Source organism: Anastrepha obliqua, chromosome 1 (assembly GCF_027943255.1).
Source record: "Anastrepha obliqua isolate idAnaObli1 chromosome 1, idAnaObli1_1.0, whole genome shotgun sequence".
Taxonomy (NCBI): Eukaryota; Metazoa; Arthropoda; class Insecta; order Diptera; family Tephritidae; genus Anastrepha; species Anastrepha obliqua.
This window is the reverse complement of record NC_072892.1, coordinates 59,442,507-59,468,597: the sequence shown is the minus strand read 5'-3', so window position 1 is coordinate 59,468,597 and position 26,091 is coordinate 59,442,507. Positions and strand designations below refer to the sequence as shown.

General features: G+C 38.0%; 1 protein-coding gene across 1 annotated transcript; it reads left to right on the top strand.

Annotated features, from left to right (window-relative positions):
- Positions 1–291: 291 nt before the first annotated feature.
- LOC129253085 (poly [ADP-ribose] polymerase tankyrase) lies at positions 292–25,151 on the top strand. The gene is given in 7 exon segments (XM_054891330.1): positions 292–1,098; positions 16,744–17,526; positions 17,599–19,500; positions 19,570–19,727; positions 19,798–20,090; positions 21,937–22,093; positions 22,173–25,151. Coding segments are annotated over 7 exon segments (4,767 nt in total). The 5' UTR covers positions 292–908; the 3' UTR covers positions 23,457–25,151.
- Positions 25,152–26,091: the final 940 nt, after the last annotated feature.

The window sequence follows — 26,091 nt, the reverse complement described above, 5'->3', positions numbered from 1 at the left end:
CCTATCGCACTCTTATAAAATCCATAATAATTCATTTTCGAATATATTATTCGAATTTAATCATTTAAAACCAAATTTTATCATAAAGCTGTGTTTTGAAGTTCATACACTTTGTATTAATACATATTTGCCAATTAATTTATCGCGCCTAAGAATCACATTGAATTTTTCCGCTGCATTCGTACGCTATTAAATCTAATCGGAATAGTACTCAAAGCTGGCAACTCGTCGAATTTCCCAATTTTTGTCTTCGTATGTGAACTTTTTCAGTTCTTTGCAGTGGTTTTTTCAACTCAGCAATGAATGTCCGACAAAGTGTTACACTGTTATTCTATTTCTGCTGCAGTTATTAAAATTTGTGGAAAATGAAAAATTTATTGATTTTGTTTTGGAAAAATTAATAGAATTTATATTTTTTTCTTGTGAAACGAACAAACGCGTATGTAACGACTTTATGTGCAAAAGAAAAGTTATTTTGCAGTGTGGTTGGGGGAAAGTTCGCAGGCAGTGAATGAAAGTCATAAAAAAGACGATTGGAGGATTGTGTTTGTCTGGTTGGTATGTGGCTAAAGTCGCGGATACAAAAAGAAAGGTGTGGAGCTGTAAACATAGTGGATGAAGTGCGTTGATGCCACAAGGACAAAGCGCACACAGCTTTGAGCAATACAGCAAATTCATAGCTAAGAGATAACAACTGAAACAGAGAAAAAAGTTTACGAAACAAATACAAAAAAAAGGTTTCCCAAAGCGGAAGTTATTAACTTCCAAGCAAGTGGTTCAGCGTTTTTGCTGCTGCTGCTGCTTGTTTGGTGTTTGCAGTGGTCAGTCTTGAAAAAATCGTTAAGTATAACTGGCATTATAATCATAATCTTACTGTGGAAGAACCTGCTCGCTGCGACCGTTCCAACATGTCGAGTCGCAGTCGGGCAATACTCAATGTGAACCTCGATGCCGCAATGGCCAACGATCCATTGCGAGAACTCTTCGAAGCATGTAAAACGGGTGACATTGCAAAAGTAAAGAAGCTCATAACAACACAGACGGTGAATGCGCGAGACACTGCTGGTCGCAAATCGACGCCTCTACATTTTGCAGCAGGTAAATGCGTATTTTAATGATTCATTCTACTTACTGGCTACAAGTATTTGCAAAAATAAAGAGTGGTTTAAGGCTAACATTGGAGATGGTCGTTGGGTGTGTTGCATTGATGACGCTGCTGCTGCTGCTGATGCAGCATGAAGTACATACACAGTTAGCTACATAAGCGCACGCTCATTCAAGTAAACACACCAGCTAGGTATGAGCGTCCTTAACTTAATTCGTCCTTGAATCACTGGGGCATGCGACTGACGCGCTGCATGTAGTCTCTGCGGCTGCGATTGCGTCTACAATGCAAACGTTGCTTTGACCCAGTTTGCCTGCTGAGTACATGTGCTGCATTTCGGGGTGCGAGGTAATGCGGTACCAAGGGTGGGATAGTTCTCACAAGGGCAAGGGAGTGACTGACACTATACTTACTATGTGTCGAATAGAATGGTTTTGATGAGGGGGTTTCGGGTCGGTTGTGTTTTGTTGTTATATATATGCAGTTAGCGACGACTGAAGCTGCAAGGAGCTTGTTGCGTTGGTCCTTGCTTTTGCTGCTTCTGTTTGACTTTGCTCTATTTTAGCTTAATTTTGTTTTTCATCCAATGTTGTTGTTACGAATAATAGCTGCTACACATTGTTGGCGCTGACGTCTTTCGACATATCCTGACTGTTATTGTTTTACTTATTTACCTCACTGGAAGCTTCAACGGTGCGCACATTTTATGCTTACGTTTATATTATATGAATAAATGCGTTCATCAATCAATGCGCGTTCAAGCGGTGAGCGTTTCTAATCACGGCATCTAATCAGTTGCTGCAAATTAATTTACTGGTGCTTATGTGCATGCATATTTGTAGTTTTTCTTAAGCTTGGTGCACATGTATGTGTGACTGCACATAGCTTATAATAGTGCAAAAATTGTCTATAGGACAAAATTAAGACACTAATTCACCTTCACGAATTTATGTCAGCTTAAAATAGTGTATAAATACAGTGTAGGACAAAATTCAAAAAAATTTCTAATGAACTCTACAAATTAATTATTTCTTATTAGTTTTATTCCAAAATAATTCTTGTTATACATTAGACATTACATTGGAGGTCTTATAATGATATCAAAACGGTGCTTTAATGCTACTGGGGAGTGCCAGTCTGGTATTTCACCTACTTGCCTACACATCACGACTCACTAGGTTAAACCCATCACAAATCCAAATGTTTCTTAAGCTCAATTTTTAATTTACTATCCAACTTTTGTGAGCTTTTCAAATTTAAAAGGTTTTGGAAAATAATTTACTAAATAAATTGATGCATTCTGTTTTTGTATCATAAATTTGATTAATTTGAAGTGTGTAAGATTAATTAAGTGTTTTTGTATCAAAAATTAAACTAATTGTAGTAAAATAATGAATATTTGAATTTCAATTGGTGATTTATTGCTCAGATCATTGTTTAGTATGGCAGTCTTGTAAAACAAATTTTTGGGAGATGATATTTAAGTAGCAATTCTTGGTTTCATAAAAAATAGATCATACGATATTGTAGATCCAACGACCGCGGGAGGTGTTTAATTGCTGTTGTACCAGCTTAAGGGGTAACACCACTGTAGAAATTTCAAAAAATTGATTTTTTTTTTTATAAGCTTAAAAAATTCTTTGAACCTTTTAAAATAGAGAACAAAAAGTTTTGTACGTTACCGAAGTTTATGTCATAAATATTTTAAGCTTTTAACCAAGCGTTAGTGACTGCTACCTAACGACTTCTCCAAATTTCCAAACTTTAAACGCGTTTTTCTCAAAACACGTTTTCTGAAACTGGCACGCAGCATAACTCAAACAATTTTAAATATTTTTGATCAGGTTTTTCACTACGTCTGTATAATAACCTTCTTAAGAGAAGAGCGTAGGGGATTTTCGATAGATTAATTTAATTATATTGTTATAATTATTTAAGTGCCGTTTTTTTAGTCCAAAATAGAGTTTTTTCCTTCAAATGCTTGCTAATTCCACAAAAATAAATATTTTTTAAATCCCCTACGTGTTTCTCTAGCTATTCTTATCTAGATTAAGAAAAAAAATGTTTCTTTGTTCCAGATTAAAATTTGCATCCTCTGTGCTGCGTGCCGCGGAGCTCTTTCAAGAGAAACCACATTACAAAAATGTCTCCTATGCCGCCAATTTGTAAAATTTTTCGATCAAACTTTGTAGTTTTGTATTTTAGTATATAAGTTATAACTTCCCAAATCAGAGTGATTGTTTTCCCTTTCCTTCTATACAAAAAAATTCTTTAAAAATCGTGTTTATTTTACGCGTGTACAGTGGTGTTACCCCTTAAAGAATTCGCAATAGAGCGCAAGTGTGAAAACGTTCGAAAATCCACAAAGCAACAATGTGGCGAATAGTGCGTACATATATACATTTGCAGGCAATATTCAACATTCTATTGAATTCGTTAATGTTTTCTCCGTTAACGTTAATTCGCATGAGATGCTTCCCCGACAGTGGGCTGTATGTTACCGAAACGATCTGGATTGAAATACGGTCAAGAACTAGGTTAATTCAGCAGAATACCTCAAAAATTGTTCGGGAATCTTTTATGCTATTGCAACAACAATAAGAACCCCGAATGACACTAGCTATCTTTTCATATGCTCGCTTAAGCACTTTTTGGGAATAGGTATAATGTTGTTGTTGTTAGCAGCTTGCTATACCTTGTAAGGGCAATGTTGTTACAGGTCGTCTTCGTCTAGTTCATCTGAGGTTGGGCCCAGAGGGTGGTTAGGTGGTTAGTATCGTGCGGCGTGCCTTCTCATGCTGAACATATATTGGGTATGTCGGGGTAAATTCTGGATAGGTAGGTGCTTAGTCTGCTACAGTATCCAGAACGTAATTTTGCCAAAGTTACGCGAGTTTCTCGGGGTAGCTGAAGCTCTTCATCTGCTATGGGTGGTGGTTGGACTTCGATTACGGCATTCAGATGTCGGGAGTTTAGTAAGGTAGTGAGTGTCGCTCGATGAATGTAATTTAGCGTATGCCTCAACACTGTACGTTACAGTAGTTGTCGGTTCGTTTTGTCCTGGATCTCGTCAGAATAGTTGAAGAGATGTTGTTTGTTTAACAGCGGTTGTCATTTCCATGGCAGCCGGTTCTACGTTACCGGAATGACTCGGGTTTTTCCCGACCAAGGGCTGCCTCCCCAGTACACTAGCCCTGTCTAGTTGAAGAGATGTCTCCTGGGGTGGTGTCTGAGAGGTGGCTCAAATTCTAGCAGGTGTTTACAGGAGTGAAACCTTCGGTAGTACCCGAGTATAAATTTTTTGCTGAGCATTTTGTTGTGCTCCTTGACTGGGAGCATTAGTGCCTCATTATGTAGGCGTTAAAGGGGGGGGGGGGGGGGGGGGGGGGTATCAGCAGGCATCGTCTGGAACTTAGTCTGCTGCGAATCACTAGTTTCAGGCGACCAGGCAGTCGCAGCATAATTGAAAACCGACCGGGCAATTGCTTTAAATGTCGCCAGCAAAATTTCTTTGCCTTTGTCCGAAGTCCTGCCGGCCAGCGATTTGAGGGCCTTATTGCGGTTGTGTGCGCAGAGAAGGAGAGCAAACTATAGATGTTAACTCCCAAAATTGTGGGATTTTTTACTGTCGGTATTTGTGTGTCGTCAACTTTAACATTAAGCTGTAGTTTGGCCTCCTTTGTCCAGGTGGTAAAGAGGGTTGCCGTGGATTTAGTGTGGAAAAGTTGGAGATTCCTCTCAGTGAAAAAGCGAGAAAGACTGGTGAGGTAATGTTGTAGTTGTTGTTGTAGAAGCATAAGCAATCCCCATACATATTCTGGGAATGCTGCTGAAGTGACAGTTCTTCATAGGATATAAATCCGGGTCGTTCAGGTTGCGTAGAACCGATTGACGTGGGAACGTGGTGAGGTAATCGTTTACTTTGGCGCGCGTGCCATCGATTTCAAACGATATTGATTGCAACAACTTTGGTTTAACCGCTCTAAGCAGAGATTTGTATGCTGCTACAACAGTAACTTTCTTTAGTATAGTAAAATTCTGTACTTGCATACAAATATTATGTTGTTTTTTTGTAACCATTTATGCTTTGTTTTTGGTGTTCAACTGTCTAATAAATAGTTTGTAAGAGCAGAGTCTAAAATAAGCAAAACTGATAAAACTGATTTAATATGCCTCAGTAAACTAATTAAGTTTGCATTGAGTGGCAAAAATTTCTTTCAAAATAAAAAAGGCTAAAATAAACGAAACTAATAAAACTGCTGGTTTAAAATCTCTCACTTAAATAATCAAGTTTGCATTGAGTGGCAGAATTTTCTTTTGTTTGTACCCCTTCTCAACTTCAAACCAACAAAATTGTATTTTCTTTTTTTTCCTTTAGCTCACGATCTTTTTCGGTATTATTTAATATTCCAATTGTGTCGCTGCAACAAAAACTGGGCTTCACTTGAAGTTAACATCAATTTTAAGTTTCACTCTTTGCATGCGCCTGTTATTGTTAGTTAGCCCCACAAACTTACAAAAAATTCAAATCACCTGAAAGTGAAGCGTTTGTCGGCGCTCAACCACTGTTTTTTACTACATACTTAATTATTTCCTTTCATTTTATACTTTTATTTTCATTTTACACATTTTACGTTCGACTAAACTTGACTGCCAGCTGTAGTTCGTTACTACTAACTTAGTTTCCATCACATGTTGTAAATTTGTGAAACTCGGCATGCTACTTCCCTTTCACTTACTTCATGTCTTAATGCACCTATTCGCCCGGTTTGCGTTGTTTAAACAAAACCAAGACACCAGCCAATAATAATAATAAGTGACGACCAACGACGACTCATCGTCTCTTTTTTTATCAGTAGATCCTGTTCGAATTTATTATTAGAGAAAAAATATGGGCATATGCATATGTACGTATGTAAACATGTACTTTTATTATGTTTATCTGTTGGCTTTTTGCGATCAGATTAAAAATTCTTGGAAATGCCAACTTGTAAACTGCTTTCCAAGCAATTTGTCGAGTGTATTTGTGATAGGTTTTTGGTTGCTGTCAAACGTGTTAATAACATAATAACACATAAACATATTTGCAACTCTTATAGCAGTTATTGCATACCTGCATCCCCTGTTAGGTGCTTGGACGAGCTTCTTGGTGTTGTGCCACGAATGAAGTGACCTACAGTTTAATGTTGCCTCCGAGCGACGAATAGTTGATTTACGAGAAGGTTTTTCATGCCAAAAATGCACTCGGAATTTTGGCACTGTCTGTGGAAGAGGGACCGCTATTAGAAATATTTTTTTCTAGCACTGTCGGGTAACACAATTTTTTTGTTGCTGTGGAGCATTTGTATCATATCTCATGTGTATGTATTTCAGGGCGGAAGTATCAAATGTGTCAACTAAATCGACTAAGGAATTAATAATTTTCTGCAACCTGCGAAAACTCAACGGTATTTTTGAAACTTACACTCAGTTTTACTAAAATATTCCAAAAATTCTGATTTAAAAGTTAAAAGTTTTCAAGAAATTTAAAAAAAATGTGTGCAATGTTTGAAACTTTGCAAAATATTTTTTTTTCACGTTTTTGTAGAATTTACTATATTTTTTACTAGCTTTAACCCGCGGCCCCGCTCGCGTATGAGTAATTTTGAGGGATTTAGGATATGTATATAAAAGAATTACAAACAATAATTTCATAGAAAATAATTTTTTTATTAATAACCATAATATTATAATACCCGGCATCCGTTGCTATCCCTCGTTGAATAAAATCAAAACAACCAATCAGAAAAATATCAAGCAAAATTATTTTTATTAATTTTCTATCTCAAACCGTTTTTGAACTTTACATTTGGGTCATAGTTGAACAGCTTATGCGGATTATGAAGTCTAGAGTGTGCTATAAATAGTGGGAAATAGGAAAAACTAAGATTTTTTAGACTAAATTTAAGCAAATATTCGATTATTAATGACGAATGAGAGTGCCGGCGCGGCCTGGGGGCTATGGGAAGGGAGTTCCATCATAAAAACATGTGTATAACCTTCATTGGGTGAAAATATGAATGTATAAAAATTTTAACGTCATTTGGTGTTGTCGGTTCGTAGTGATGCGCGGACAACGTACAGACATTCACCTTTATAGTATAGATATCCTGGTTCATTCCGCTCGAAAGTACAGGGCCTCGACAAGACTTCCATCGTATATGGTTCTGGTCTGTTGTTTTTGCGCCGTCCCATAAGATGCCGGCATCTGTTAGTTCGCGCAACTTCGAATTTGCCAAGTGACCGACCACGACCTCTGCTCTCTTCCAGCCCAGTGCAATTCTGGTGATGCTATCTGGTGGTTTTCTAAGCGTGTGACCTATCCATTACCACTTTCTGCTTTTGATTTGCCATAGGAGGGGCTCCTCATTCTTTAATCTCCACAGCGCATTGTTGCTGAAGGTACTAGGTGAGAATATTCTACAGATAATGCGGAGTTATTTGTTGACAAATGATTGTAGCCTCTGTGTGATGGTGTTGGAGGCCAGCCATACTTCACTTGCGTACAACATTCAGACTTCTCACATGAGCTAAATATTCGCAGTTTAGTGCGTCTGGAGATTTTCGAACTGACCCCTTACCGTATGAACGCCGAGCTTTCTTTGTTTAGCCTGCAGTTGACATCTTCGTCTGCTCCGCCGTCTGTCGTGATAGTGCAGCCGAGATAGCAGAAGATTTCGACAAATTCTACCGAACACCCGTCAACCATTCTAGGTCTTGCTTTATTGTGGTTGACTCTGATTGCCCTAGTCTTGGCGATGTTGACCTTCAGTCCGACAGCACGTGCCAGTTTGACTAGTCTGTCCGCCTTCGCTTGCATGCCAGGCAAGGTTGTCCCCTGTCGCCCCTCCTCTTCGAATGTACTATATTTTTATTAATTAGTGTTGTGTTTATAACTTTGCAACGGGGAGGGAGTATACGTTATGAGAAGAAATTGTACTAGTACAAATCAATAGCGGCAAATATGTACCAATGTATTATATGTTCAGTTAATCTCAAGTTTTTAACCGTTCATGGTTATTAAAGGAAAATCGAACGAGTCGCATTCAAATAAAAAAAAATTATTTTTAGGCAAAATGTCGATTTTAATACTGCAGAAATTCGACGAGCCTAAACTGTACCTATAATCGTTTCGATTACCTTCATTATTCTAAACCTTTCCTTATATACTTATACATATAATTATGTCTCCACACAAAAACAAAATAAAGCTACATTTTCGCACTTGTGGTCCAAGTTGGCTCCAGTTAGCTCCAAAGCAACTCTGGTGATAAAGGGGTGGTGAGTCATGTCAGAATATGTGCGGTATTGTACGGACGGTTTTCGCATGGTGGGCAAATATTTTTCGGTTTCCGAATCGGAGTTGGTGGAAATGGGTAATGACCGGATGTAACTGCTTATTACGTGGCATGGTAATATTATTCTATCTTTCATATTGAAATTTGGAAGGTGCGCTCTATAGCATTCTAACGGTAATTGTTTGGGCATAAACATATTGTACAATCTCACCTATATAGGGGCAGTATAGTAACCTCCTCCATAATTTATATTACTTGGTTTACTTTGGATATTGTTGGTCCTGGTCTTTTAGATTCCCATTGATAAATTATTGCAATTATTTGGGACTGTGGTCAAAAATTACTTCTTGATGGAGCTGAAAAATCAGCCGCTTTCTGGATAACCGATGAAAATATTCGATATTTGAAAGAAGATATTGATAAGAAAAATATTAGCTTGTTAAATAAAAATTGATTGAAATATCGTTAAACTGTAGGAAGGGTAGGTGAAATGGTTGAAGCACCACTCTGGCACTCCTCAAGTAGCACTGAAGCGCCGTTTTGATACCATTATGAGACCTCCAACAGGCAGATATGTACAGCCAGCCAGAACTGTGGATGTAATGGAGAAGATTGATGGGCTTTGGGTTGGCACACAGTTAAACTGTTATACTAAAAAAAAATTCATAAAAATTCACTTTACTGTATGAATTGCTCCTTCAGTATTGACTTATCTAAAATTTTACTATTACGTTATCATAAAATATACGGATTTCGATGCATTTTCTAATGTTAAATTTCGAATCTAAAATTTTCTACTACCGCACATAATATTTATTTTTATTACTTTTATTACATTTATTGCTCGTTTTGCTTTTTTCTTGCAAATATGAGCTACACAAACCAATGTATTATTTTTTGCGAAGTTAACAATGCATTTCTTTGAGAACGGACGAAGACAGAGCAAACAAATAGATAATATAAGTACGTGCATATGTTCAGTTGTGGTAATTTTTTGGTACACAATAGATAGCGGCAAATCATAAGGCGCAATCAGACATGGTAAAAAAGGGGTATTTTTAACTCATTTTATAATCACTAGAAAATACTTGAGGAAATTCTTCTACATTTTTTGGCAGTTAATTTCGAAGAGGAAAATTTGGCAACTTCTGCAGTCATCTGGACGCAAACCAATGTGGAAAGTTACTTTCAGCGTTGCACTGGCAAGTTTCTCTTTTTCTGAACGCCGATTCCGGTCAACCATATGTTGGAAGTTATTCGGAATCAGTGTCTGCAACTTACTATCTTTATGACATGTAATTGGGTGATCACCAGAGTACAGTCAAGACAAATTTCTCTAGACGGATTAAGTTGCTTCACTTCCCCACATAAAAAAAAGCTAATGTTGGAAAACTTCTGCTAAATTTCAAAAAATTGATTTAGGTAAATTTTATTGACTTTGTGTTATGATTTATGCTCCCTTTAACCCCTTGGGTACATTTGACGGCTGAGACAGTTCATGCACTTGTTTACCCTAGAAGCGGATGACGTGCCGCTGTTATTTGTTATGCAAATATAATTATCTGAAGTCATCTCAATACTACATATCCCACTAATATTTTATAAATAAATGAATTCTTACATGGTGAAAAGATTTAATGGTGTGGCCAATATCAGACCGTTAGCCGACTCTCAGCGAATGCCCTGTTTTTACATACTACTCCAAGCAACGAAAAATAATCCGTTCTACATGCAAATCAAATAAATCCGTATCTAAGTGGTTAAAAACGCCGTTTTCGGGACTGTCTGTTATGTATTTATATACTATCCACAAACTTAATTTAACATTTCAATTCACTCGCTAACATTTGTCGCTTCGAAAGTACCATTAATTTTGCGTGTAAACATGAAACAGCTGATGGAGAAGTTTAAATTTTAAATCACAAATTATTTTCGGTGATGGTCTTTTATTGTGAAAATCGCAATGGAAAATAGAAGTGTTTTAATATTCATACAGAAATTTTATCATGAGGAATATTGTTGCTGATCCACCAAGTTAACCAAATCTAAAAGGAGCAAATTTTCCTATGCAATGGCGTTTTGTCACTTTTTTTCTTTTATTGAGGATCCATTTTTCATTTAGGATTAAAGTTTTTTTTATTTTTTTAAATCTCATAACTGCATAATATCTTAAAAAAATTGCGTCAAGTTGATCGGAGTAAAACTAACGAACATATGAGTATTTCAGCGTCTGTTGCTCCAAACCGTGACTCTATCCAAACCGAGGTATATCTAAGCCATAACTCAAATATACTGGATATGCAGCCATCAATGCTATGATTAGCAAATGGGTTAATTCAGCCCACAAGCGAGCTTGGCAGGCTGAGAGAGGCTGCAGTTTAACAAAACTGATGTTACCTGTCATGTCTGAACTGATGGCGGGCCACTTTCTATGGGTGAAGATGAGACGGCGGAGCACTTTCTGTGCGTCTTCCTGGCCTTCGCTCGAATCAGGCTTGAGGTTTTTGGCACTGATGTGTTAAGAAGCGACCACCTTGGCTCCTTGGCACCACAAGATCTACTCAGATTTCTTCGAGAGTCGGGTAGAATTAAAGAAAATTAAAAAAGAAACCCGGGTGCAGTACAATGGACTTAACTCGGACAACAAATGCTGTACTTGCAACTTGTCCCGACAAAAAAAACACCGATTTTTGTTTTTGAAAACCGGTTTTAGGCTTGTAAGTGCTACGAAAACAAAAAAAAAAACCAAGGATAGCCCGAGAAACAACTTTGACAAATGCATTTTGATTATTTTTTTTTTTGGTTCAGAAGATTATGTTGCGAATAATGATCGATACCGCAAAAAAACGTTTTTTCGAAACATCTCCACCACCAGATATTCACTGCCATGCGCTCTTTTTTCAATATTAAAAAAATTAATTTGAATTTTTTGAAGTGTAGAAAAGTCTTATTCAAAATTATAACTCTTATAAATTAACTGAATAAACTAACATCGTCTGTATTGACAAAAAAGTTTTAAAAACAACACTTTTTTCACCGAATTAACTTGCCTTAGCATAAGTCCGCTGTTCATATGCCAACATTACATAAACGTTTTACTAATTACTCTCTCATAAAGCATTTTCCCCAGATTTAGCACCCTGAAACTATCTTTAGTTTCTTAAAAGTAATGTATGGCGCGCCTATTTTGCAGGCCTCGAGAAATCGTATTATTTGGAAGGCGTTAAAATATTACTTAATTAAATTTTTTAGAAACTTATGAATCCACCCTCGGACAAGTTCGCTAAAAGCACTTTCTTTGCTATAGTCAGTACCGCGCAACTACTGACCTTGCTTGGTTACTGCTACTGTTATTGTTGTTGTTCTTGTTTTCATTGTTATACCTGATATGAGCATTGTTGTGGTTACTAACACACAATGAAACTCATTTGCAATGCTGGCCAAGCTACAGCAGCGGGCGCATTTCAATTTATATAGATAAACATAAGCAAAAATTATAAATTAGCAGAAAATTTAAAACATACCAAAATGGCACAACCAAATAACCAACTAACTGATATTTATGTGCGTGTGTGTATGTATGAATTTCTTACAAACATTTGTCTGCATCTAAAAATGTGAATGCGCTGCTGCGATTGTACGTATTGCTGTTGCTTTACCTTTGTGTTGTTGTTGTTGCTTTCTATACAAAATTCAGATATCACGTTTTACCCATGGCACTAAGCTTAACCACTGCAATGAACCATTGCCAAGTAGTCGCTTGAAGGCGATGACTAATTTGTGGCAACACATCTGAGAAGTAGCTTGAAAAAATCTCTAAATAAAACCTACTTTTGATCTCTAAATATTATATTTAAAAGCGAGTAAAGATTTTTGCAAATCAAGGAAATGCGTAATTTTTATGAATCATAAGGGAGGAGTTCGGTGTTGCTGCGCTCTTATATTGAAAATAGCAACACAGGTTTGGCAATTTTTCGTGATTTTGATATGTTTTATTTTTATTTCTAAAAATTTTACGGCCGCTGTTTTTTTTATTTAATTTTTATTGCGTTTAAGACAGGTTTAAGCTTTTTGCCCACATATGGCTGATATTCACTAAATATTGGGAACAGCTTTTTAAATAAAATATATTATAAATTCATCGTCTTATGCTGTGAGTTTTACAATCCGTAGTCTTATATCTAAATCGGCATATTATTTGAATTTTGCCGTTTTTTCGCGCAAACGAGATATGCAATTAGTATTATATCTTGGCGGTGCAAAATGAATCGCTTTACGCTTAAGAGTTAAAACCAACATGACGGAATGGGCATTAGACGGCTACAAATATTTTTTTACGACCTGTTAGACGTAGAACTTTTTCAAATTTATTTACGTTTAGTACCTTAATCAGCTTCAAAACGTATATATCTCAAGGAGTAACTTTTCAAAAAATGGTTTTAATTATTTATACTCATTCTATGATATTCGAATGGATATCAAATAAAAGATGATATATCCATCCACCTATTAAAAAATTGTATGTACACTATCGTGCAATAATGTACTTCGAAAAATGTATCCTTAAATATCCTCGAAAATTCTTAATGATTTATTTGAAAAAAAAAATGTGTTAAAGGTTTAGGTTACACATAAAAATAGGAGTAATTTATATAAAATTTACTTTAAACTGTTGGCATTAAATGCCTTCAAAGCTTTATAAAACGAAAAAAAAAAATAAAAATTTTACCGAGATTTTGTATAGCATTTTTAAAAAGATAACCAACCGATGGTTCCATTTATCTTATATGCAAAATTAATACGTTAACGGCTCCTTCACCACATTTGCCTCATAGCTGGCGGCATGACCTTTTATTTTTGGATTTTCGAAAATTTTCAAAATACTTATTCAAATTTTTTTATTAATTTTGGTTATTATTGTTGTTGTAAAAGCTGCTGAAGTGACAGTCCTTGGCTGGATATAAGTAAATCTGGATCGATCCGGAAAAAATTGGAAACAAAAAAGGCGATAAAACCAATTTTCCGAAAAATTTTGAACAAAAAATTAAATTGCTTTTCAAGTGAAATTTTCCTCGAATATATTTTGTACTAAAAAATTAAAGAAAAGAAAAAGTACATCAAAAACTTTTAACAAAAAATTTAAATTAAAAAAAAATCGTAAGCGTAAGTTTTATTAAACTTAAAATTATTGAATTTTTTACAAAAATTTTTCTTCGAAAAATAGAGAAAAAAATTATAAAATTTGAAAAAATCCCAACATAATTTTTATTAATAAATCATAAATTCTAATTTTTTTTTCAAAATTTTTAACAAAAAGAAATGAAAAAATCATAACATTATTTTTATGAGTAAATCATAACATTATTTCTATTAATAAATCATAAATTGTAATTTTTTTTCAAAATTCTTACTTTCAAAATTTTTACTAAATAATAAAATTTTTCCAAAAAATCATAACATTATTTTGATTAATAAATCATAAAATTATAAAATTTTTCCAACATTTTAACTCAAAAACTTTTAACAAAAATAATTTTTTTGAATAATCATAACATTATTTTTACGAATAAATCATAAAATTATTAAATTTTTTCAAAATTTTACCTCAAAAACTTTTCATAAAAAAATAGAATTTTTTAAAAATTATAATATTTCTATTAATAAATCATAAAATCATGGCCTGCAAGTAAATTGTATTAGTGAAATGGATTGTAAATGCGGAAAATTCTGACAAAAAAGTTTGAAATTTTGATAAAAATTGGCTGAGTTTTTGTTTAAAACTTTGCGCTTTATATAATTTTTGTTGTAGTATGAACCATATTTTTATAATTTATATTTTTTATAAAATAAAATATAAAAATATTGTTGGAATGAATTAATTTCATGGCATTATGATATCGAAAGAAATAAAGACCGATGATGCCGCCAGTGCTCTATGAAAATCGCAAACAGATTTTTTTTTAGGTAAATTTACACAATTTGTAAGCTCTTGTGCCGTTCTATTTCAGCTTTTTGCCCGTAATACTTTTTTCCGAATTGAAATTCCATTTAAATTATTCCTAACACTGAGATCCATGTTTTGAGAACCATACATTAGGAGGAGTTCTAACATCTCGCTAAATGAAGTAGATTCTGTCTGATAATTCCCCCGAACCCACATCCCGAAAGTGGCCTCGTCGCAGTAATGAAGACAGAATTTAACCCATCATTCACCTCAAAGTTTCGAAAATTCATTATGAGTGAAAATCTGATTCGGTAAAAATTCATTTTAATTATACTCGTATGTGTGATAGTAAATCCATTATCACGTAATACCTTCATTTTCAAGACGAAAAAACCTTACTCGATGACCTTAATTACACTTTTGCTATCCAGCACAATGCAAAGATTTGTGGACAACGACAACATACTTAGTATCCTTGTGCATCTACTGCCGTATTTACCTGTCGCATGGTGCATAGAATAGGCAAAGTTACCAACGCCCGATGACCCCATTTAGCGTGGTCGCACAGCTTTATTCTGTAACCCTGTATACGCCAATCTCCCTTTACTACTTTCACATGACTTTTTCGTATGCGGCGCTGGCTTTTGTCCAGTTTGCCGTTGTTCAATAGTTGTTATGTGTGATGACCACGATTGCCAGCCAGCTTATTTTTGTATTGTGCAATACATACAGTGGTGGCAAACAACTTAAGTACAGAGCGCCGCTATTCCTTCTACTATTATATACTATTATTCTTGTATTCAAAGATATTTTTCTATGCGGTTTGTTTGTTGGCGGCCGCCGTAGCCGAATGGGATGGTGCGTGATTACCATTCGGAATTCACAGAGAGGTCGTTAGTTCGAATCTCGGTGAAAGCAAAATTAATAAAAACATTTTTCTAATAGCGGTCGCCCCTGGGCAGGAAATGGCAAACCTCCGAGTGTATTTCTGCCATGAAAAAGCTCCTCATAAAAATATCTGCCGTTCGGAGTCGGCTTGAAACTGTAGGTCCCTCCATTTGTGGAACATCATGAAGACGCACACCACAAATAGGAGGAGGAGCTCGGCCAAACACCTAACAGAAGTGTACGCGCCAATTATTTATTTTTTTTTTTGTTTGTTGTTATTTTATTTACACAATATGAAGTTAGGTATATATAAAATAAAAAATGCAATAATTACCAAGTATGTAATTAAGAACGACTTGAAAAATGTAATGTTTTTATTAAAAAGCTTAAACATCTTTTAATATATGTATTCGGAAAGCTTTCATTGCCTATTAACTTCCCTCGCCATGCTTTAATGTTGTCAAAGCGTATTTGTGGTGAAATTCTGTGTTTATTGCACTGCCCATCGAGCAGAACAGATAGAGCTCCATTTCTTCGTATGCTATTTTGACAACCTTTGGCCCCAGTACAATAGACGGAGGACTCAGAAAGTTCTGGGACTCCACGCCATTCAATTTCCAAACTCGTAGCTTCGGTTACCGGTCATTGGACGATGGGCTCAAACGCGGAAAAGCTAAGCTTTTAACTTAACCCCCATAGCAGAAGCTGTGTGGACCTTTCAGTGAAGAAGATTGTTGAGTACTTTCTCTGGAAACATTCTAGCTTCCGTTTTACAGCTCTAAAGTGTACCTGAGTGTTCTCAGTTTTGAAAAACTAGAATGTATGCCTGAACTGGAGCTTAAGAGACTCCTAAAATTCGCGCATCTCGAGTAATGCATATTTTCGCTAAAATTGGAGTTTGATCTGCTATCACTATGGACCAAAATGTCTCTGCGTGGCTTAGGCCAGCCAGTATAACCAAACCTAGCCTAAATCATTTTCCTGAATTCCTTTGAAAGTTAAAAATGGATCTTTCTTTTGACTGCACGGATTATCCGCCGCTCGGCCATTTCATCCATTTTACGCTGTCGTCGGCGTTTGCTCTTCAGTTTCTTAGCTGTAGTCTTAAATTTCTTAAAATACACCCCTCTCCCTTGGAAGGGTGCTATAGCTCGTTTTCTTTTCCAAAACTCAAAAAAAAATCTCTGAAAACTCGTAATTTCAGTACCTAAAAATTGGAAATAATTTCTTAAAATTTTTTTTTACAATATAATTAATTTGCATGTATGTAAGAGTAAATACATTAAGGTAACCAAATTTGAAATTTTCAAATAGAAATTAAAAAAAGGCGTTCTTATTTAGTCCGCCTCCACTGTATCCATACATTTATTCTTGAATGCTTGAATATGTAAATCTCTAGGCATTACAAGATAATGTTTTGTTATGCTTAACTAATAACTTATGCATTATTTTACCATGTAACCCTTTAGGTTATGGTCGCCGCGAGGTGGTCGAGTTTCTATTGAATGGTGGCGCTTCTATACAGGCTTGTGACGAGGGTGGCCTACATCCGTTGCATAATGCCTGCTCATTTGGGCATGCTGAGGTGGTGCGATTACTGCTAAAGGCCGGCGCGAGTCCCAACACAACGGACAACTGGAATTACACACCGCTGCACGAGGCGGCGAGCAAAGGCAAAGTGGACGTTTGCATAGCGTTGCTGCAGCACGGTGCCAATCCGAATATACGCAATTCGGAGCAGAAGACGCCACTGGAATTGGCCGATGACAACACACGCCCCGTGCTGACAGGCGAATATCGAAAGGACGAGCTATTGGAAGCGGCACGCTCCGGCGCAGAAGATCGCCTTCTGGCATTGCTTACACCACTGAATGTTAATTGTCATGCCAGTGATGGTAGGCGCTCGACGCCATTACATTTGGCTGCCGGTTATAATCGCATCGGCATTGTGGAGATTCTATTGGCAAATGGCGCTGATGTGCATGCCAAGGACAAAGGCGGCTTAGTGCCATTACACAATGCCTGTTCGTATGGACACTTTGAGGTGACAAAGCTGCTGATTAAGGCAGGTGCCAATGTGAATGCCAACGATTTGTGGGCGTTTACGCCATTGCATGAGGCGGCATCAAAGAGCCGGATCGAGGTGTGTAGCCTGTTGCTGAGCAAAGGCGCCGATCCTACGCTGCTCAACTGCCACAATAAGTCAGCGATCGACTCGGCGCCTACACGAGAACTACGTGAACGCATTACATGTACGTTGCTTAAGTCTCTTGAAGTGCTGTTGTGTTTCCAATAAAATTATTTTGTGCTCTTATTACTTTCAGATGAATTCAAAGGACATTGCGTGCTAGACGCTTGCAAAAAGGGCGATATAGCGCGCCTTAAGAAATTTCTCTCTTCCGAAACTGTTAACTTTGTTCATCCATATTCCGGTGATACGCCTTTACATGCCGCCGCCGTGTCTATCGATCCAAAACGCAAGCAGATTGCAGAAATACTCATACGCAAAGGCGCACTGTTGAATGAAAAGAACAAGGCGTTCCTCACGGCGCTCCATCTTACAGCCGAACACTTGCACTACGACGTGATGGACACACTCTTGAAGAATGGCGCCAAGGTAAATGCATTGGATGGTCTGGGTCAAACAGCGTTGCACAAGTGCGCCAGGGATGAGCAAGCCGTGCGTCTGTTACTGTCTTATTCCATTGATACAACTATCATTTCGTTGGAGGGCTACACAGCTGCACAGCTCGCGTCTGATGCTGTGTTGAAGATACTTAAGGATCCGCCGGATACGGAAACACATTTGTTGGAAGCCGCTAAAGCGGGCGATCTGGACACAGTACGCCGCATTGTGCTCGCCAATCCGCACACAGTGAACTGCCGCGACCTGGATGGGCGTCACTCCACTCCACTGCACTTTGCCGCCGGCTTCAATCGTGTGCCAGTTGTTGAGTTCTTACTGGAGCACGGCGCGGAAGTGCATGCCGCCGACAAAGGTGGATTGGTGCCACTGCATAACGCTTGCTCGTACGGTCATTACGAGGTCACAGAGTTGCTGGTGAAGCATGGCGCCAATGTAAACGTGTCGGACTTGTGGAAGTTCACGCCGCTCCATGAAGCAGCAGCCAAAGGCAAATATGATATTGTGAAATTACTACTTAAACATGGCGCCGATCCCTCGAAGAAGAATCGCGATGGTGCCACGCCAGCTGATTTGGTCAAGGAGTCAGATCACGATGTAGCGGAATTGCTGCGCGGTAACTCAGCGTTGCTGGATGCCGCGAAGAAAGGTAACTTGGCGCGTGTACAACGTTTAGTCACGCCGGAAACGATCAATTGCCGTGACGCACAAGGGCGGAATTCAACACCACTGCATCTAGCGGCTGGCTACAATAACTACGAGGTCGCAGAGTATCTGCTGGAGAATGGTGCCGATGTCAATGCACAAGACAAAGGGGGCCTAATACCGTTGCACAATGCATCCTCTTACGGGCACTTAGACATAGCAGCTCTGTTGATTAAACACAAGACTGTGGTGAATGCCACCGATAAGTGGGGCTTCACGCCGTTGCATGAAGCCGCCCAAAAAGGCCGCACACAATTGTGTGCGCTACTGCTCGCGCATGGCGCTGATCCGTACATGAAGAATCAAGAAGGCCAAACACCAATTGAATTAGCGACTGCGGATGACGTAAAATGCCTGCTACAGGATGCAATGACCACATCATTGGGCGACTCGACACTTAGCTCATCACAACAGTCCCTCATCAGCAATTCTCCTTCACCGGCGCCAACAGCAGCTGGTGCAACAGCGAGTACATCAGCAGCTAGCGCTGGTAGTTTAACTGCCGCCGCTGCAGCCTGCAATGTCCTTTCACCAACAACTGAGACCGTAACACTGCCTTCTGGTGCCTCGATGACGCTTAGTGTGCCGGTGCCTCTACCGTTGTCAACGCGCATGAGTCCTGCGCAAGGTGCCGAAGCGAACTCTGGTGACTTGACCAGCAGCGAAGAGGTGCCCGATCCCGAGTCTATTACCAATGTGGCCAGTTTCTTGTGCAGCCAACAGTTGGAGCATCTAATCGATCTCTTTGAACGTGAACAAATCACGTTGGAAATACTAGCCGAAATGAGTCATGAGGATTTGAAGCAAGTGGGCGTGTCTGCGTATGGATTTAGGCATAAAATATTGAAAGGTATTGCGCAGCTGCGCGCCACTACAGGTGAGAAAGCGGCTGAAATGTAAAGAAAAAATATTTGAATACATATATTTGTTCTTTAACTCCACGCAGGCATTGGTAGCAATGTCAATCCAGGTACTCTGTTAGTGGATCTCTTGCCAGACGATAAGGAATTTCTCGCGGTTGAAGAGGAAATGCAGGCTACTATACGTGAACATAGAGACAATGGCCAAGCGGGTGGCTACTTTACACGCTACAACATCATACGAGTAAGATACGAATCAATAAAAATATATGCATTTTAAAAAATAAATTCGAAATTATTGAATTTGTTTGCAGGTACAAAAGGTACAGAATCGCAAACTTTGGGAGCGTTATGCCCATCGACGTCATGAAGTGGCCGAGGAGAACTCCATACAAGCCAACGAGCGTATGCTTTTCCACGGCAGTCCTTTCATAAACGCAATCGTACAGAAAGGCTTCGATGAGCGCCACGCCTATATTGGCGGGATGTTTGGTGCTGGAATTTACTTTGCCGAACACAGCTCGAAGAGCAACCAGTATGTCTATGGCATTGGTGGAGGCATTGGTTGTCCCTCGCACAAGGATAAGTCTTGTTATGTCTGTCCAAGGTGAGTCTAAGTGCCCGTTATGTTAGTGAAAAGTTGAAAAAAAGAAAACAAAATTAAAGCAATTTTTGTAATTTCTCCGGCTACCATAGCCAATGGGTTGGTGCGTGAATACCATTCGGAGTACGTAGGTTGGAATCTCCTTGCATTAAACACCAAAATGAAGAACACGTTTTTTGCAATAGGGTCGCCCCTCGGCAAGCCTCTGAGTGTATTTGTGCCATGAAAAAGCTCTTCATAAAAACCATTTGTGTTCGGAGTAATCCATTTTTATCATTTCGATTTTAAACATTTTTAAAAATGTTCCTGAAAAACTAGAGGGTTTTATGATGGTAAACACATCATTTCTTGATATTTTTCTTCCGTTACTGGTCTAGTGGGTGGTATATAATGGAAGTAGTTTAACCTTTCCGAATATACTTTTAGTCTTCCTCTTTTAGCTGAAAGATCCAAAACGTGGAATTTAGAATCATCTAAAGCACTTTTATAGAACATTTTATAAGCTTAATTTTTCAAGAATCTCATCCATTGTATTTGCAGCCAAGAAACAGATTCGCCCACGGTATTTTTACCCTTCTTGTAGTTGGCTCTTCTAGTGATTTCGTTGAAATAAAATCCGGCTGCCTGAGACATTCGTTTTATCGAAAATGTATTTCTTCTTCTACACTCAGACCACTTTCATAATTAACATTAAATGAATTCCAGATAGTGTTGAAATTACAACCGCAATCTAATACTTCGTTTTTGGCGTTATCGTAAAAATTATATTGAATAAATTCAGTTTAAAATAATGTGGTGCGAAATAATTGATAAACTCTTTTTGTTTTTACTTTTGACTTAGACCACTTTCATAATTATGGGCACATATACAGTCTGTGTCAGAAAAAAGGCACCGCGGTTATTCATGAAATATAAAATATATATATTTCGAATTTTCGAGTCGCAATTACTCAATAAGCCGTGTAGCTTTCATCGTTGTTCAGCATAGCCTGGCATCTTCTTCATGCTTTGAACCAGCTTTTCTGCGTAGCTCGTCGACCAACAGGACTAGATTTTGCGAACTTGACGCACGAGTTGCTCAAATCATGGACTGGCCGTCCGGCAAAGTGCGTTTTCATAGTTCCCCACACATTTTCAATGGGGTTGGCGTCTGGGGACTAGTCCAATACTGTGACGCCATTTATTTGTTTTGTTGTTTCTCGAATGTGTTTTTCTGAGAGCAGTGGTTTGGACGATGTGGGACGGTAGGATATGTTCGCCTCCTTCAGTCAACGTTCGATGGTGTTGATACTCACATCTATTACCTTTTTAACAAGAACTGATCGTGCTTGGCGTAGTCACAAAGAAGTTGGATTATCACTTTATCCTGCTTTTTTGTCGTCAGTCGCTTCAAGCTGCGCTCGGAAAAGTCATCAACATTTTTGTACATTTTATACCGCTGATTCCCCATCACAACAAACTTTTTTGATTTTTTAATCACATTTGCAGCCGCGGCGTAAGATAATTTTGGCCCTTTCGAATGCGTGCATAGAAACACCGCCTCAAAACGCTTCGCCTACTTCTCACTAATTTTTGTTTGGCTGCGTTTACGGGAAAGTTTCTAACGGCACTGACCTGAGTTAACACTGGCGTCGTAGCCCTTGAGTGGGACTTTTATGCAGCAAAAAACAGAACGAAATATATCATGAAGTTACAAGGAAAAAAACGGTTATTTTCTTCTGATATAGAATGTATATACCTAAATTTGATATGCTACTAATCTGAAACTCAGTCTTCAAAACAAAAAAAAAAAACATGTATTTTGATATTATAAATTATTTACAATTTTAAACTTTTTCTTAATTGCAAGGCAACTGCTTTTGTGTCGTGTGGCACTGGGCAAATCGTTCTTACAGTATAGCGCAATGAAAATGGCCCATGCGCCGCCAGGTCATCATTCCGTAATTGGTCGCCCGTCGGCCGGTGGCTTACATTTTGCTGAGTACGTCGTCTATAGGGGAGAGCAGGTAAGTGAAATATAAATATATTACAGTTTAATAAAACCATTTTTTATAATACAAATGTTTTGCTTTAACGCTTTCTTAGGCTTATCCCGAGTACTTAATTACGTATCAGATTGTCAAGCCCGATGACAGCAGTAGCGGCAACGAGGAATCGAGATGATGGCCCTCAGTTGGTTCAACGCCTACCACTACTTCGCCTGCACAACAGCAACACCAACATCCGCAGCCACAACAGCAGCAGCAGCAACAACAACAGCAGCAGCAACAGCTAACGTACCAACAACCTCAACAGCAACAGCAAAAACACCACAATTCGATAATAACAACAACAACAGCCACACATCACTCGCATTCGCATCCGCACACGCACGCGAAATTGCAACAGCAGCACTCACTGCCACTGCAACTGCAGTACCAACATCACTCGCATCACCAGCAACAGCAGCTCGTGACCACCACACAGCCTTCACCGGCTGGCACGTTCATCAATCAAGCGGCCGGTCTTATCACAACTGTCGCCAATAGCGATATGTTGGGCCACAATGGCGACATTTCTCCTCTCTCTTCCAGCAATTCCTTTTCGTCAGTGGACACCAATCAAACACTACTCAACTCGATTGCCAATCAAACGCAACTCCAACAGCTCCAACATCAACAGTCGTCGCACATGTTGACCCAACTGCCGCCGCCGTTACCGCCGCCTACAAACAACAGCAGTGCCAACCGTCACAGCGCAAGCAATCGCTCCTATCGCACCAAGTATGGCCAATTTATGATCATCACACCAGCGGTCTCGATTGACCGCGATTATGACCACGATGAAGCGTTTGGCAGCGGTGGTTCTGCTGCAGCCGCTTTAACCAACAATTTTGACTTTGATGAGGATGCCTATTGCAATGACAACAATACCAATGCCAATGGCAACAATAGCAATGCAAACAATGGCAATATTTTTCGCATGTCACTACTGCAAAATAGCAGTAGCATCGACAGCGGAAACAGCAGCGACAGTTCATTCCGCTCCAACTATAACCCCTATCTGCATCACAGTCGCCAACATTTACTACCAAAAACGGCGCCACACTTCTATACGTTCTCGTCGTGGCGTTGGTGTACACTAATTTGCGCAGCAATGCGTTGCTTCGGTGGTGGGCATAGCTCGCATGGCCCGTACAGCACCAGCTTTGCGCGACCGCCATATCAACGTTCGCGCAGCTCGGGTGCGCAAACGACCCGTTCCTCGCAGCCACATCGTCGACTGCGCTCCTCTTCCTTCACCGCCGAAACGGCTTTTGAGCATTTCTCGGCACCCTTTAAGGCGCGCAAAACGCGCGATCACCTCAATAACATTACCTACGAATTGTGACGGTGGCGGCAGCGATCACGACGACACCAATGCCAATTCGAATTTGAGCCAGCAATTATGATGGTGATGATGACAACTACAATTGTACTACTACGAACAATTCGAACGACTGCAGCACAGAAAGTTAGCGCGTTTTTTGATCTCGTATTCGTATTTATATTCGCTTTGCTAATCGGCGGCGCAACGCCTCAGCCATGTTGTGGCAGGAGTAGTAGTCTCAGTACCGGCAACGCCTGTCGTCGTATTCCACTTTGAATGTTTATTATATATACTTATTATGAAGGAAAGAAAAAAAAAAACACAAAACGAAAATGAACAACAAAAAAACAAAAAACTATTACTCGTATTACACTCTTATATTTACTCCATATTTCTTGTACTTTTAACTTATAGTCGTCGTCGTCGTGTTATAGAAGAAAAACAACAAGAAAAAATATACAAATAAATTAGCACGTAAATTTTAGGTAGCGAACGTTTCGACAGAAAGCAGAAAGACTCTTAGAAAGCGAAGCAAAACGATTTAAAAACCACTAGCGACGAAACAATGAAAATCAAAAGCAGTAAAGAAAGAGGCGCAAGCAATAAAAATTAAAAATAAACAGGCTTGAATGCGTTGTTGAAGTAGGTTTTGAAGCGAAACGTTTACTTGCCCTAGCCACTATTAATACGCACCCTGCGATTTCTACTCGTTTACAACCCGTTGCAGAATTATAAACACACCACTATATTTATTCATAAATATATAATTTTTTTCTTTAAATATAATATTTATTTGCAAAAATATAGTACTAATATAAAGTGTCAAACATTGTACTAAAATTTTCAAGATTTTATCAAAACTTTTAACTTTTTAACCGGAATTTAATAAATGTTTCTAAATATGATGTTCCTCAGCCCATTGAATTCTAGCAAAGTTCAAGTTTTTTGTTGGCGTTGCTAGGATTTTTCTTCCATATAAAAAAATTCGAAAATTTACTTTGCATTCGCATTCCGCCTTAGCGGAAAAATATATAAAAAATTAACGCGATTTTATATTCACTTGAAACTTGCACTTTGTTTGTTAAAATTTAATGGGCAGAAAACCGCAAACCCAGAATAATTCTGAGTAAAAAGTTGAAAGTAGGTAGGTTTGGTGGCAAGAGTAGCACGGGTACACTACGAGTGGCACTAGAGTGCCAATTTGATTCCATAATGTAGACCACTACCTGCGAAATATTTCACAAGGACTGCCTCTGGCTATCCTCGAAGAGTACACTAAAAAACCTCAAGCGCCTAGCCAGCAAACGCGGACTTTTGTAAAAAAAGTGTTCAACAGTCTCCTCTGCCGGATACCCACAGTTTCTGCAATGGGAGTTGTACGGAAGTCCAAACTTCTCTGAGTGAAAGTTTTGATAAAATGTTGTACAAATTTTGAAACTCCACGCTTCGTTTTTGGCGTTCCTACGATATTGAGAATTTTCTTTCATATAAAGTGCGTGTTCGGAAGTGTTTTAAATGGAAGAAAATGCTCAACACCTCGCGAAAAAAATTATGAAAAATCAACGAGAAGTTTGAACGAGGTGAAGCTTTTAATTCGCTACTTTAATATTGAATGGGCTATTAAACTGTATACCCATAATTTTTCTAAGACTTCTGAATAAAAAGTTGGAGTTTTTTAATTTTTGTGAATTTTGTAAAAATTCTGAATAAAAAGTTGAAATTAGGATATTTTTTTGTAATTTTTATTTTTTATTTATTTTTATTTTTGTGAATTTTGCACAAAATTTGAAACTTAGCGTTATTGAATGGGCTATAAAACTGTATACCCATAATTTTTCTATAAATTCGGAGTAAAAAGTTGGATATTTTTATTGTTTTGTTTTTGTATTTATTTATTTATTTTTAATTTTTGTGAATTTTCTACAAAGTTTGAACCTCCACGTTATTGGATTGGCTATGAAACTTTTTTTCTAAAAAATCTGAATAAAAAGTTGGAAATTTTGATTTTTTTTTTTTTGTTTGATATTTTTCTATTATTTTTATTTTTATTTTTGTGAATTTTGTGCAAGTTTAAAACTTAACGTTATATAGTTTTTGTTGTAGCATGAACTATGTTTTTTGAATGGGCTATACGACTGTATACCCAGAATTTTTTAAAAATTCTGAATAAAATATTGGAGGTTTTGATATTTTTTATTATTTTTATTTTTGTGAATTTTGTGCAAGTTTGAAACTTAGCGTTATATGGTTTTTGTTGTAGTATGAACTATGTTTTATAAAAAAAATAGTGGTGTTTATAATTTTCCAACGGGGAAGAATCCTAGGTTACGAATCAGTTGTGGTTAGAGCAGGTACGTATCAAGTGGCTCGTTCTTATGCGGTTCAACAAGTCCCCAAATTCACATTCACAGTAAAAGCGCTCCTTGCGGTCAGCTACCATAATAAGCGGGTATCTCTTTTAACCGAATAAAGAAACATTTTTTTAGTTACCATGACAATCGGTTCTTCCTTTTCGAAGGGACCCGAATTTATTAAATCAAAATAAGGGCGGTAATTTCAGGACCATTCCTCAAAAAATGTATGAGGAGTGTTCTTTGTAGTTATTTTTTGTTCCTACTCCTTTTTGCGCCTACTCGACAAGCAAATACCTCTCTTG